General features: G+C 64.3%; 10 protein-coding genes and 1 non-coding gene across 11 annotated transcripts; 6 read left to right on the plus strand and 5 right to left on the minus strand.

Annotated features, from left to right (window-relative positions):
• Positions 1-97: 97 nt before the first annotated feature.
• On the minus strand, positions 98-652 carry Q8F55_009104 (uncharacterized protein; the record flags this gene model as incomplete). Its single annotated transcript, XM_069357479.1, has 3 exons — positions 98-103; positions 238-426; positions 548-652. The coding sequence occupies 3 exons, from the start codon at positions 650-652 to the stop codon at positions 98-100; spliced, it is 300 nt and encodes a 99-aa protein (XP_069205416.1).
• A 190-nt stretch (positions 653-842) lies between these two features.
• On the plus strand, positions 843-2,019 carry Q8F55_009105 (uncharacterized protein; the record flags this gene model as incomplete). Its single annotated transcript, XM_069357480.1, has 4 exons — positions 843-1,097; positions 1,220-1,466; positions 1,514-1,624; positions 1,688-2,019. The coding sequence occupies 4 exons, from the start codon at positions 843-845 to the stop codon at positions 2,017-2,019; spliced, it is 945 nt and encodes a 314-aa protein (XP_069205417.1).
• Positions 2,020-2,075: 56 nt separating this feature from the next.
• Positions 2,076-3,497, minus strand: RFC5 (Replication factor C (RF-C) subunit; the record flags this gene model as incomplete). Its single annotated transcript, XM_069357481.1, has 10 exons — positions 2,076-2,103; positions 2,148-2,236; positions 2,275-2,349; positions 2,398-2,703; positions 2,740-2,921; positions 2,959-3,151; positions 3,189-3,239; positions 3,278-3,337; positions 3,375-3,440; positions 3,477-3,497. 10 exons carry the CDS (start codon positions 3,495-3,497, stop codon positions 2,076-2,078), a joined length of 1,071 nt encoding a protein of 356 aa, XP_069205418.1.
• An 899-nt stretch (positions 3,498-4,396) lies between these two features.
• Q8F55_009107 (uncharacterized protein) lies at positions 4,397-6,140 on the plus strand (the record flags this gene model as incomplete). The annotated part of the gene is made up of 7 exons (XM_069357482.1): positions 4,397-4,533; positions 4,574-4,640; positions 4,676-4,764; positions 4,804-5,146; positions 5,181-5,586; positions 5,623-5,826; positions 5,869-6,140. The coding sequence occupies 7 exons, from the start codon at positions 4,397-4,399 to the stop codon at positions 6,138-6,140; spliced, it is 1,518 nt and encodes a 505-aa protein (XP_069205419.1).
• A 46-nt stretch (positions 6,141-6,186) lies between these two features.
• On the minus strand, positions 6,187-7,073 carry Q8F55_009108 (uncharacterized protein; the record flags this gene model as incomplete). Its single annotated transcript, XM_069357483.1, has 3 exons — positions 6,187-6,683; positions 6,719-6,903; positions 6,955-7,073. 3 exons carry the CDS (start codon positions 7,071-7,073, stop codon positions 6,187-6,189), a joined length of 801 nt encoding a protein of 266 aa, XP_069205420.1.
• Positions 7,074-7,355: 282 nt separating this feature from the next.
• On the plus strand, positions 7,356-8,068 carry OCA1 (tyrosine-protein phosphatase required for protection against superoxide stress (By similarity); the record flags this gene model as incomplete). Its single annotated transcript, XM_069357484.1, has 5 exons — positions 7,356-7,401; positions 7,438-7,543; positions 7,579-7,697; positions 7,734-7,960; positions 8,006-8,068. 5 exons carry the CDS (start codon positions 7,356-7,358, stop codon positions 8,066-8,068), a joined length of 561 nt encoding a protein of 186 aa, XP_069205421.1.
• A 243-nt stretch (positions 8,069-8,311) lies between these two features.
• Q8F55_009110 (uncharacterized protein) lies at positions 8,312-9,313 on the minus strand (the record flags this gene model as incomplete). Its single annotated transcript, XM_069357485.1, has 3 exons — positions 8,312-8,783; positions 8,819-9,116; positions 9,151-9,313. 3 exons carry the CDS (start codon positions 9,311-9,313, stop codon positions 8,312-8,314), a joined length of 933 nt encoding a protein of 310 aa, XP_069205422.1.
• A 170-nt stretch (positions 9,314-9,483) lies between these two features.
• On the plus strand, positions 9,484-10,328 carry Q8F55_009111 (uncharacterized protein; the record flags this gene model as incomplete). Its single annotated transcript, XM_069357486.1, has 2 exons — positions 9,484-9,856; positions 9,901-10,328. 2 exons carry the CDS (start codon positions 9,484-9,486, stop codon positions 10,326-10,328), a joined length of 801 nt encoding a protein of 266 aa, XP_069205423.1.
• Positions 10,329-10,802: 474 nt separating this feature from the next.
• Positions 10,803-10,894, plus strand: Q8F55_009112. Its single transcript has one exon. It is a non-coding gene; the product is annotated as a tRNA-Leu (tRNA).
• A 261-nt stretch (positions 10,895-11,155) lies between these two features.
• RCF1 (Respiratory supercomplex factor 1, mitochondrial) lies at positions 11,156-11,740 on the minus strand (the record flags this gene model as incomplete). The annotated part of the gene is made up of 4 exons (XM_069357487.1): positions 11,156-11,310; positions 11,350-11,447; positions 11,481-11,577; positions 11,629-11,740. The coding sequence occupies 4 exons, from the start codon at positions 11,738-11,740 to the stop codon at positions 11,156-11,158; spliced, it is 462 nt and encodes a 153-aa protein (XP_069205424.1).
• Positions 11,741-11,979: 239 nt separating this feature from the next.
• Positions 11,980-12,720, plus strand: Q8F55_009114 (uncharacterized protein; the record flags this gene model as incomplete). Its single annotated transcript, XM_069357488.1, has 1 exon — positions 11,980-12,720. The coding sequence occupies one exon, from the start codon at positions 11,980-11,982 to the stop codon at positions 12,718-12,720; it is 741 nt and encodes a 246-aa protein (XP_069205425.1).
• Between the last annotated feature and the right edge of the window lie 94 nt (positions 12,721-12,814).

Raw genomic sequence — 12,814 nt, forward strand, 5'->3', positions numbered from 1 at the left:
GGGAGGGGCGCGCGGGCGTCGTGCGGATCTGGAGGAATGTGAGGTGCTCAGGTGTGGTCGCGCGACGTGGAGAGGTGTGGTGAGACAAAGGCGTGGGTTACTGCTGCGTGAGTCAGCGTGTGTGAGTCGGCCCTCCAGCAGCGGCGGCGGGGACGTCCAAACAGCGCCCAGTCTGGCCGTCGCCGCAGGCCGCCCGCCGCCCGCCGCTCGCTGCGCTCGCGGTATGCGGCAGCTCACCTGCTGGAACTGCACACTGCTGCCCGAGAACAGCCTCTCCTCGGCCCCGACCTCGGCCTTGCGCTTCGTGTACCCGCTCGGCGCCGGCGGCTTGAGGTAGCTGTCGAAGCCCTTGAGGATGTTGCCCGAGGCCGCCGTGTCGTCGAGGTACGAGGCCTCGGCGGCGTAGATCGTGGCCTCGAGGTTGGCCTGGGGCGTGGTGTCAGCTTTGTCGTGGGGAGGGGGGAGCGGGCACATTCGCCACCCAACGCCGTGCCGCGCAGCGCACGCAGGCCGCCCACGGCTCACGCTGCGCGCTCGCCGCACGTACCAAGCTCATATCCAGCGCGCGCTTGCGCCGCTGCGCCGCCTCGATCTCGTGCAGCGCGGCCGCTTGCGCCTGCTTTGCGTCTGCTGGCGGGCCCTGTGTCGACATGGCGGGGTGGGTGGGTGATGGCAACTTGTTGACGCGAGGGCGAAATTAGAAATCCGAGTCGCTCGCGTGGGATGTCTCCGACTCGGCGCGATTCCGCCGGCCCGGCGTTGGCGCAGCGGGGCGATAGCGACGGACTACGGACTTCGCCAGCATCTCGCAGCTTGACTTTGCACTACCCCCCGACTGCACCATGCCCGCCGCAACCCCCCCGCCGTTCCTCGACACGCCAGAGGCGTACACCACGCTGTTCGACTCCGTCGACACCTTCCTCCTCGACTGCGACGGCGTCATCTACCACGGCCCGGTGGTGGTCCCCGGCGTCAAGCGCGTGCTCGCGCTCATGCGCGCGCGGGGCAAGAAGATCATCTTTGTGACTAACAACGCGACCAAGAGCAGGCGCATGTACAAGACGACGTTTGACAAGCTCGGCATTGAGGCGCACGAGGTGGGTGGGGCGCGACTGTGATGTGGGGTGGGGTCGGCGGCTGCGGCTGCGGCTCTTGTCGCCGACACCCAGCTCCATTGCGCCTCGCGCCTTCGGCGCTCGGCGCTCGCTGACTCCCCCAGAACGAGATCTTCGGCTCGGGATACGCCTCCGCCGTGTACATGTCGCGCATCCTCAAGTTCCCCGCCGACAAGCGCGTCTACGTCCTCGGCGAGAAGGGGCTCGAGGAGGAGCTCGACAGCGTCGGCATCAAGCACTGCGGCGGGACCGACCCCGAGGACCGCGTCTTCATCCCGTCCATGGACTTTTCGTACTTCACCCCCGACCCGACCATCGGCGCGGTCCTGTGCGGGTTCGACTCGGGCATCAGTGAGTGGTCGTTCCGTGGCGCTCGCAGCGCTGACGCGCTGCCCCAGACTACAAGAAGCTCGGCAAGGCCTTCTCGTACCTCCGCGACGACCCCAACGTCCACTTCCTCCTCACCAACCAGGACAAGGTCTTCCCCACCCACGGCACGTTCTACCCTGGTGAGCTGGCTTCTTTCCGCACTCTCGCCCAAGCTGACGCTTGCGCTCCTTGCCCTCGCCCAGGCTCCGGATCCCTCTCCGCACCCCTCGTCTTCGCGCTCCAGGGCAAGCGCGAGCCCACCATCATCGGCAAGCCCAACAAGCCCATGATGGACGCCATCATTGCCGAGCACCAGTTCGACCCCGCCCGCGCCCTCATGGTCGGCGACAACTTGCTCACCGACATTGCCTTCGGCAACAACTCGGGTCTCCGCACCCTCCTCGTCATGGGCGGCGTCACCCACAAGGACCAGATCTACGGCGACAAGCCCAGTGACATCCTCCCGACCTTTGTCGTCGAGAGCCTCGGCGACCTTGCCGTCCTCGACGGCCAGCCGGCCGAGGCCACGGCGTAAAACGACCCGCGCGGTTGATAGATCTAGAATACATGCATCGTAGAGTTCAGTGCTGCCTACTCGTACTCGTCTGCCAGGCCCATCCTGCGTGTGTCAGCTGAGGCCAGCGGGTTAGGGCAGCTACCCACAAAGTGTAGTTCTTGTACACGCTCATAATCTTGGCAATGAACGCCTCGATGTGGAAGATCTTCTTGGATCCTTGCCTCATGCGCAGTTCCTGGGGGTTAGGTCCTGGACTGGTGACGCATAACCTACGTAGTGGGCAGCCCAGTGCACAATCTGCGGCTTGAGCACGTCGTCGACCTTGTCCACCAGCCCGTCGGCAATAGTCTGAACGTCAGCGCTGTTTAAGGGCTCGGACTGCCAGCGCACGCGCACCTTCAACACAACCGCTGGCGGAATGCAGTGCGACAACAGCTCGTAGATCTTGGCGCGCACATCGAGCAGACGCTGCGGCGACTGCTCCTGCAGAATCAGATCCGCCACCTTGGCGCAATACGTCTCCCAGTCGGGCTTGGCGACGTCGATGTCACCCTGCATGTCTGGCCGCTGCATACGCATCGCCTCAAAGACGAGCAGCGCCTTGCGGAGGTTGCCGTCGGAAGCGGCGATGATGGCGTCGGAGGCCGAGTCGGGGAGCGAGAAGCGCTCCTTCTTCGCGACGTGGTGCAGGACCTTTGACATCTGGTGGGTTAGCTCCCCAACCACCATGCCACCCACCTCATCGTCGGTCGGCGCCGCAACGCGCACAAGCAGGCATCGCGACCTGATCGGGGCGATAATCTTACTCGTGCTGCTTGCGCACATGATCAGTCGCATGTTGTTCATGTACTTTTCCATGGTGCGACGGAGGGCGGCCTGCGCGTCACGGGTGAGGGCGTCGGCTTCGTTGATGATTACGACTGGGGGAGTCAGTTGGGTACCTGGCTTCACACCCACCCTTGAACTTCTGCTTCGCGTTCAGATCAACCTGTTGGGTCTGGGCAATCTCCTTGAGAATGTCCTGGATAACAACACGGTCGTACATGCCCACGTCGGACGGCGTGAGCTCGATGTGGTAGTTGCTCTGGACGACGTTGACGTCGAGCTTGCGATTTGAGGGCGTCACAAAGACTCGCTGGTCGATGCGGAGCTGGCGGGTTAGAAGCTACGACGCCATACGAACCCACCTTCTCAACTCCTGGGCCGTAGAGCTCTCGCAGCGTTGCCATAATTCGCGTCTGTGAAGGTTAGACCTGCCGTGCAACACTCGGCCTACCTTCTTTCCCGCACCTGATGGGCCGTAGAAGAGAATGTGGGGAAAGTCACCCGAGGCCGCCTGATGTCAGCTTCACGCGTACCAGTGGGTAGCTCACAAGCGACTTTAGCCTCGACGAGAGCTCTTGGTGGTAGTCGAGGTCATTGAGCGTGCGTGGGCGGTACTGAGGTGTGAGCAGAGAACCCGAGGAACGGCGCACCTTGTCGACCCAAAGGGACATTGTGGAGATGGAGGGAAGGAAGGCGAGCTCAAGGGAGGAGGAGGTTGGGCCGGAGAAGTCCTACAATGCAGTCGTGGCGATGGGTACGCGTTTCAAGTTGCAGTACTTGTGATTGAGGTGCTGATGCAATGTGAGTGCAGATGAGAAGATGCGTTGAGAGGTTGGAGGGAGCAAGCGAGGAAGACAGCAAAGTCAACTCGGTTGCGTCAACTCGACGCGTCCTGGCTGCTTCAGTGAACCAGACGCGCCGTGCCTGAAGTGGCCATGTAACTTGCTTGGTGGTGAAATCTGCTTCCGCTCCATCACCCACTCACTTGCCCGGCCCGCTATTGCTCGTCGTAGCCGTGAATGAGTGCCTGCGGCGGCGGCCACGACCACGATCGACGACACACAATCCACAGATCCGACAGACAACGACATACAGCAACAACGACATCAACTCCAAGCACTGCAATCACACAGGACAGCACTCAGATCGTTCACCTGGCTCATACACACAATGGGCATCTAGAAAGGACCACATCAACCCCGAACCCCCATCACCAACCCCCACAACCCACCTCCACCGACCACGTCCTCGCCCCGCGCTCCGATGTTGAGATCGACAACTCCCCCCACACCGCCATCACGCGTCCTCTCGCCGAGCTCGAGCATAGAGGAGAGCCCTACAGCGACACTACGCGCGCTAGAGCTAGAGCAGGGCCTGACAAGCGGGCATGGCGCTCCTCCACGTCGAGAAAGAGCGGGGACGATATCCAGCATCACAGGGTTCGAGTTTGAGCATGCCCTCCTGCCATTGTCGCTCAGTGGCGAGGAGGAGGTGGTGCAGCATGACCACAAGCATGTGACGCTGCTACACGGTTAGCTCTACCGGAGAGAAGAAGGCTGACGCCGCAGGCATGGCGCTCGTTGTCGGCATGCAGGTCGGCTCCGGCATCTTCTCCTCGCCTGGTGTGGTGGTTGCGTCCGTTGGGAGCGTCGGTGCGAGTTTGCTGGTGTGGTTGTTGAGTGGCCTTCTGGCATGGACTGGGGCAAGGTGGGTCGAGCCAAGTGGTCGGCTGAAGCTCACTCCTCAGCTCGTTCGCAGAGCTCGGCTGCGCGATTCCACTGAGCGGTGGCGCCCAGGCATATCTTGCGTACGCGGTGAGTATGAGCCTCACACCCTTGCTGACATGCAGTATGGTCCCATGGCGTCCTACCTCTACACCTGGTCTGCTGTCTCAACGTTGAAACCAGGCAGCGGGGCTATCATCGCTCTGATCTTCGGGTGAGCTGTTCGCACAGCAGACATGAGCTCACACCGCAGTGAATATGTCAACCGCATGATCTACCACGCTATCGCTGGCGAAGACGGCAAGGTCCCAGAATGGACCTTCAAGATCACGGCGACCATCGCTATAGTGCTCGTCGCGGCTCTCCTGTCCATTTCGCCCCGCTTTGGCGCCAACTCTGCCGTCGTGCTTACCACCATCAAGATCGGATCGTTGATCTTCGTGTCCGTCCTCGGGCTGCTCTACGCGCTCAAGCACGGTGCCGGCCCATCCTTCTCTGGCGGCCACCTGTTCAGGGGTTCGAGCACCAACCCCGGAGCGTACGCCATTGCGCTGTACTCTGGCCTGTGGGCTTTTGATGGCTGGGATCAATGTAGCGTGAGTTGGGCCTTTTCGACACCGCTGACCCCAGTTCATTGGCGGAGAGATGAAGAACCCGAACAAGGACCTCCCCCGCGCTCTCCACTCGTCCATGACAATCGTGGTGCTCCTCTTCCTCGCTGCGAACGTGTCCTACTTCCTCGTCCTGGACAAGGACACTGTCGCGTCGTCCAACACTGTCGCTCTGGACTTTGGACGGGTAGTGATCGGCCGTCTCGGTGCTGTCGTCTTCAGCACGGTTGTTGCCGTCAGCTGTTTCGGCGCCATGAACACGAGCTTCTACACCACGTCTCGCCTGATTTCCGCCGCGGCGCGCGACCACTTCCTCCCCGAGTGGTTCGGCCGCCTCCACCCAACGCGCAGAACACCTGACCATGCGATGCTTTTGAACGTTGGGCTAACTACCTTCTTTGTGATCTTCGGAGGAGGCTTCAGGAGTAAGCAACAAGATGCATGTAGAAGCTGACGCCCAGAACTGCTCAACTTCTTCTCCGTCACGTCATGGACAATGTACCTTGTCACTGTGCTGGGGTTGATCTACCTGAGGATAAAGGAGCCTCACCTCGAGCGGCCATACAAGACGTGGATCACGACACCAATCACGTTCTGCTGTGTCGCGCTCTTCCTGCTCCTAATGCCTATCTTCGCAGCGCCATGGGAGGCGCTGGCTGCGTTCTGTGAGTAGCTACATTTGCCGGCGATAGCAGCTAACCCCTCAGGCTTCATGGCTGCTGGCATCCCGGTGTACTACCTCACCGCATCGTCACGAGCTCCAAGCGCAGGCTACGCCCGCGTCGACGGCGGCGGCCAGCCCGACGGTATCCTCACAACGGCATGGAACACCCTATCCTCCGACATCGCCTACTTCCTCCCCCGGCGATGGGCGGACGCGTTGGCCAACCGGCAAGCTGCGCCCGTCGCCTCGGCCATCGACCGAGAAGAGCGCCGCGGCATGCTCTCCGAGCAGGTCGAGATGACAGAGCGGCACTGAGCCGCCCCACCATAGAGTAATAGTAATGCACAACATGGTCTATCAGCTACTTGCGTCCCTTGCCAGCCGGCTTGCCGCCCTTCTTGCCCTTGGCCCCCTTTGCCCCCTTGCCTCCCTTGCCGCCCTTGCCGCCGGACGACTTGAAGCGGGGCAACTCGCCGCCGTTCTGCTCCTTGATCTTGTCGATCTTCTTCTGGCGCTTGCGCTGGTCGTACTCCTTTGCGCGGCGGCGCTCTGCCGGCGTCTCCATGCTCGTGGCCTTGCGCTGCTCCTTCTTCGCGAGTGCCTTCTTCTCCTTGTCCTTCTTGGCCTTGAGCTGCGCCTTGTGCGACGAAGCAGGCAGGAGGGGCACGGCGGGCTTGCTCTTGATCTTCGCATCGCCTTCGCCATCCCCCTCGTCCTCGCTGTCGACGTACACGCGCTCGGCCGCGGCCTCGGGGTCAAACTCCTCGGTGATGGTCACGGTCGCGACCTGCTCGTCGTCCGAGTAGGCCTCTTCAATGTCCTCTGGCGCGGCCTCGCTCTCGTCGTCGCTCCCCGCTTCTGCCCGTCAGCTGTTGTCGTAGCCCCCAACCCACCCTCGAGCTCGGGCAGCCCCATGGCCTTGCGCACGTCGCGCACATTCTGCGCCGCACGCTCCTTGAGCTCCTGGCGCGCCTTGCGCCGTTCCTCCAGGTGCTCCTGGTGCTCGCGCTCCTTTGCCTTCTTGCGGCGCGTTTCGATGCGCTCCTTCTTGCGCTTGGAGAAGCCGGTGAGGTATTCTCTGCGCGCGGGCGTGAGCGAGCGCGCGTGGCCGGGCTCGTGGTCTACTCACCGCCTTGCGCTGTCGTCAAACTTGACCTCCTCGACCTGCTCCTGCCGCGCCCGCTTGGCGCGCTGGATGTACTTGGCGCCCTCGGTAAGCAGCGAGACGTTGGACCGCTTGCCGCTCATGATGGTGGGTGATGTGGGTGGTGTCGAGGGTTTTGTTGTGTACCGAACAGAGTTGCCGCCAGAAATTCTGAGAGTGGAGGTGGGGGCGGGGCTGGCGGTTCTAATGCATTTACTGATGGCTCGTGACTCATTACCCACGGCATCAAATGGTATTAGCATCCCGAACAGCGCGTTGCTATGAGGTCAGTGATGCTCGACCGACCACACGTTCCATCGCTGTCCATCTCGTCGTCCATCTCATCACCCTCGACTCGACTTACACCCCCCGCCAACACCCCAGCCATGGCGAAAATCGTCCCCCCAATGAACTTTGGCTCTGTCGAGGACGGTGAGTTGAAGCATGCCTGTTAACAGCTCACCCCAGGCTTCTACCGCTCGGCACAGCCCACAGAGCTCAACTTCACCTTCCTCGAGAAGCTCGACCTGCGCACCGTCATCTGGGTCGGCGCCGAGGAGCCGTCCGACATCTTGTGGGTATCCTCATCCGTCATTCCTAACCCACCAGCCAGTCGTTCCTCGAGTCGCAGGGGATCACGCTGCACAACCTCGCACCCCAGGTGTCGCTCAACCCGCACTTTCCGCCGCCCTACGGCGACACGGGCATTGTTCGCATGAGCGGGCAGTGTGGGTGACAGGTCTATTGAATGACTAACCCATCAGACCACCTTCCGCCCCTCCCGCCGCCGACCGAGCCGCTCATCATCCACGCCCTCAGCCTCCTCCTCCAGCCGTCCACCTTCCCCACGCTCGTCTGCTGCAACCTCGGCAGGCACCGTACCGGCACCGTCGTTGGCTGCTGGCGCAAGCTGCAGCGGTGGGCGCTGAGCTCAATTCTGGAGGAGTACAGACGATATGCGGGGATGAAGGTGCGCGTGTTGAACGAGCAAGTGAGTGTGGCTGGCAAGTCCAAGTGTAGCCGACTCACCCACCAGTTCATCGAGCTCTTCGATACCGACCTCGTGTCCATCACGACAGAAACGACGGCCGTAGCATAGGCGGGTGTGGCCCGTGCGACAGCGGAGACCCCGCAGTTTGGGCAACGAGGTCGTGTGTCCCGTGTCGACACGGCGCGCCCCTGCAAACACTCTAGATATTCAGGCTGAGTGGGTGCGCAGAGCCCCTCACTGGGAGCAGGCCATCTCGCCGCGATAAGGACGCGGCGAGGGCTCCCCCACCCCCCTGGTGTAGCAATAATACCCCTGCATGTATTAATCCCTCTGGGAGCCTAATTACAACGCTCAAAACGTGACCACCTTCTTGGGCTTGGGCTTGGCCTTGGCCACCGGCGCAGCCGCGGCTGGGGCAAACGCGCCCTCCTCTCCGGGCTGCTTTGCCGGCCCGCGCTGCGAGTTCTTTGCCGCCTCGTGGCGGCCCTTCTGGCCGGCCGGGGCGCGGAACTGGCGGTGGTTGACCATGAAGTCGTCCTCGTCTGCTCCGGCGCCCGCACCGGTCCCGAGATACGTGTTGGCGTGGAAGCGCTCGGGGGCCGGCTTCTCGCGCTTGTCGTCGGGGCAGTCGTTGGCGCGGTGCGCGACGCTCCCGCACACCTTGCAGCTCCCGCCGTTGACGTACACGCCCTTCTTGTTCTTGGGGCACGCGGCTGAGAGGTGGCCGGTCTCGAGGCAGACGAAGCACGTGGCGTACGGCGTCGGATTCTTCGCGTCGACCGGCTTGCGGCAGTGCGAGAGCGAGTGCTTCTCCGAGTTACACCTGGGGTCAGTGCCGCTCGCTGGGAGGCGACCCACCTATAGCACTTGCCGCTCGTGAGGTCGCGGCCCGTCACCTCCTTGCCCTTGCCCTTCTTGCCCTTCTTCTTGCCCGACTCCTCCGCTCCACCCGCCTCGGCCTGCCGCTCGGCCATCTTGTCGGCCTCGAGCATGGCCGCGCTCCCGTTCTGCCCAGAGGCCGCGAGCAGGATGTTGGGGCACTCGCGCGCCGTGTGCCCGACGGCGCGGCACGCAAAGCACGTGGTCGCCTGCGCGCGCTCGTCGATGCGCTGCAGGCGCCGCTGCTCCGTCTTCATGTCGGCGTTGCGCGCACGCTCTGGCTTGTCAGCTGGCACGGTTGGCCCACCCACTGGCAATCTCGGGGTCGCGGCCCCAGCCCTTGCGCTTGCCGCCCTCTGACGGGCCGGCCTCGGGCGCCTCGGGCTCGACGTGGTCTGCCTTCTCGGCCTTCTCCTCGGCCGCGGAGGCGACAAACGTCTTGCGCGGCATGCCGATGTTTGTGAAGCGCGCCATGGTGGTTGTTGTTGTTGTGGGTTACGGCTTGGACGATGTCAACTTTTGTGAGGTCGAGATCGGCTCACGTGATTCGAGATTGAAAGTGGAGGAATCGGTACGTCTCGGTCGAGGAACGCGCAAAAGGCCTTTCGGCATCGACTTGGCCTCAGCAGCGACATCACACGACCATGTCCCTCCGCTACACGCTCACGCGCGCCGTCGCCACCGCGTCGTTCGCCCCGCGAGCCGCCGCCCGCCCGCTCGCCCGCGCCGCCGTCGCGGCCCCCCCAACCCGCGCCTTCTCGTCCACCCCCCTGCTACTCAAGAAGGGCGGCAAGGGTGGCAAGGCCGAGAAGAGCGGCAAGGCTGACAAGGCCGACAAGGGCGGAAAGGGCAAGGGCAAGGGCAAGGACAAGGACGCCGAGGCCGACGAGGGTCTCACCGACGCCGAGCGCGACGCCATCATCGCAAAGGCCGGCGACAAGATCACAAAGTCGGCCGACTGGGCAAAGGGGCTGGTGTACGAGGCCGTCGAGCGGGGCCGCGGGCGCGTCTCGCCGGGTGGGTATCTCGCACTATCTCTATGGCTGTGCTAATGCCCCCAGCCGTGCTCGACACGATCAAGGTCGTCCTGCCCGACCAGGGCGGCGTGCCGCTCAACCAGCTGGCCTCGGTGACGGTCAAGCAGAACACGCTCTACGTCGACGTGTGGGAGCCGTCGGCGCTCAAGCACGTCGAGAGCGCCATCAACAAGGCCAACCTGCCCGGCCTGAGCCCTATGCGCGACGGGACGAGCATCAAGATCCCCGTGCCCAAGCCGTCGGGCGAGGTGCGCACAAAGATCCTCAAGACGATTGCCGAGACGGTCGAGACGGCCAAGAACCAGATCCGTGTGGCCCGCACCGATGGACTCAAGGCGCTCGGCGGACGCGGCGAGGACGGCACCGACGACGTGCAGAAGGTTGTCGACAAGGCGACGGCGGATCTGGACAAGCTCGTCGCGACGGCCAAGACGGAGCTCGAGAAGGCATAGTGGCGGGCGTGCATGCATCAGCATTGTTGGGAGGGAGGGGGAGGGGGCGGTTGCCGATGAGACCTCTGCTGGCGTCCATGCCGGTCAACAAGCTGGAAGCTTTGGGCAGGCCGACCCCGACCTGGATGTTCGACACTTCCCAGTGTTGTTAGGCGGGACCCCCCGCTGAGACGTTAGACACCACCCAGTGTTGATTGACCGGACCCCCGGTTGAGCTTTGACGCTACCCCGCGTTGATTGACCGGACCCCCGGTTGAGCTGTTTGGCACTGCCCAGTGTGCTGGTACCCACTCGGGATCGAACCGAGGTCGCTCGCAGAGCGAGCAGAGGTCAAAGTGGCTTGCTAACCACTTGGCTACGACGCTTGTCGTGCTCGAACCCATCTCAACGCCGGTCAACCCAGCCATCGCCCAGCACTCTCGGGGCACTTCTGCGGCCGCCCAAACCCCCGCCGTCGCCATCACCGACACGGTCGGCGAGATGGCCGAGCGGTCTAAGGCGCTGTGTTAAGGTGTGCAAATCACATCCGCAGTCTTCGGACGTGGGTTCGAATCCCACTCTCGTCAAGCGAGGATTCAGTTCCTCCCAGCCAATGCTTTTGGCCGCCGAGTGGGGCGAGGAAGAAGAGGGGCGAGGCCGCGGCGTCGGCGTCGGCGTCGGAGGCAGACTGGAACAGTTGCATATGTCATGGAGATCCCTCCTGTGTGTTTTAAGTGCGCCCCGCAGAGCCCCGACGATCAATTCGGAATGTGCCACCGTCGTCGTCGTCGTCGCCGTCGGCCTCCCCCCGCCAAACCTCTTCACTCATGCATACACGCCGGCCGCGCTCACTTGCGCGCGTTGTTGATCGCGTCGTCGGTGCGCTGCTGGTCCTCGGCCTCGCGCAGGCGGCGGGTAAAGTCGGACACCTTGGTCTTGTTGCGCGGGGGGTACATGTGCTCGACGTTCTCCTCGACCGGGGCGGGGTCGGGCGGCGGGAGGTCTGGGGCGGCGTCAGCTCTGCCCTCGTTTTGGAGCTCACTAGTCCTAGCCCGCGCGCGCTTCTCGGCCGCGTCCTCGGCCTTCTCGGTCAGCATGAACGCGCCGACGACCATGGCGACGACGGTGACGCCCTGCGCGCTGCCTGTTAGCGCTGTCCCCGTTGAGACTCACGCAACGCGGAGACGCAGGAAGTGCTGGAACTGCCGCCTGTTCCCGCTACGCAGGGACGCCGACGCGCCGAGCAGCGCGGCGGTGGTGGCGATCGCGCCTGGGTCGGTCAGCCACTCCCCCCTCCCGCTCGCTGGCGCTCGCGGCCCACCTATTGGCACCATGGGCTGCTCCTTGCACTTGTTCCACCCGTGCTCGATGTACCCGACCGGGCGGGGCGCGTCCTGCTGCTCGTCGGGGATGAATGGCTGGGGCGAGGTCATTGTGTGTGGTGTGGGGTGCGGACGAGCAGAAACACAAAGCTGACGGAGGGTTCGGCATCGGCGAGCAAGCGGCGGCGGCACGAGACTTCGCGGCGGAGGTGCGGAGATTAGGCGCATGTCCGAGTCGATGACGCCCCACTACTCGCCTGCCTGCCAAGCATCGACTCGGCGCGCAGCGGCTTATAAACGCGGCGACGGCGACGTGCACCCTCTCTCTCCCACCCACCCCCCTCCAAGCCATGGCAGACCCAATACACACCCCGCCGTCCGTCGACGACGTGTGCCGCCGCGCAAACGACGTGATCGCGCGCCTCACGGGCCCGCCAAAGACGCGCACCTGCCCGACGCTGTGCCACTCCCCGCCGGTGGCGAGCGGCGAGCAGCAGCTGCCGTCGCTCGAGGTGTACACGCCCCGCCAGCTGCCGCAAGCATACCGCCCCACGCCGTGCCTCCGCCCCTCTCCCGCCACCTCGCCGCGCCGCCTCGGGCCCGGCGCGACCCCGTCGTCGTGCGGGAGGGCGTCGCGCCTCAGTGCCGGGGCACCCCGCCCGAGCCCGCTACGCGGCGCGGTCGACGTCGCTCCGCCCGCCCAGCAGCAGCCAGGCGTGCCGCGCGACGCCGACGCCGCCGCCGTGCTGCTCACCAACCTCCCCCCGCACACCGCCGCGGCCGACCTCCGCGCCGCGTTCGAGCCCCTCGCGCCCATTCTCGCCGTGCACCTCGCCCCGCTGGCCGCGCGCATCGAGTTCGTGCACCCCGACGCGGCGGAGCGCGCCGTCGCCATATACCACGGCACGTGGCTCGCCGGGCAGCGTATCGTCGTCGAGCGGGCCAGCGCGCGCCGCCAAAGCCCGCCGGCCACGCCGAGCCTCGTGTCGACTCCTGCATCGTGCGCGTCCGCGTCCCTCAAGCACGCGCACGACGACGAGCTCGACTTCGACCCCAAGCGCCCCAGACTCGACCCTGTACCTGCCATCTAGCGCCACTGTCTCCAGCATCGCGCCTGTCTCCAGCACCGCGCACCGTCTCCAGCATCGCGCACTGTACCCGTACCATACTGCCATCTACTTGCAT

This window comes from Vanrija albida (genome assembly GCF_041260175.1).
Source record: "Vanrija albida strain AlHP1 chromosome Unknown contig_7, whole genome shotgun sequence".
Classification (NCBI taxonomy): domain Eukaryota; kingdom Fungi; phylum Basidiomycota; class Tremellomycetes; order Trichosporonales; family Trichosporonaceae; genus Vanrija; species Vanrija albida.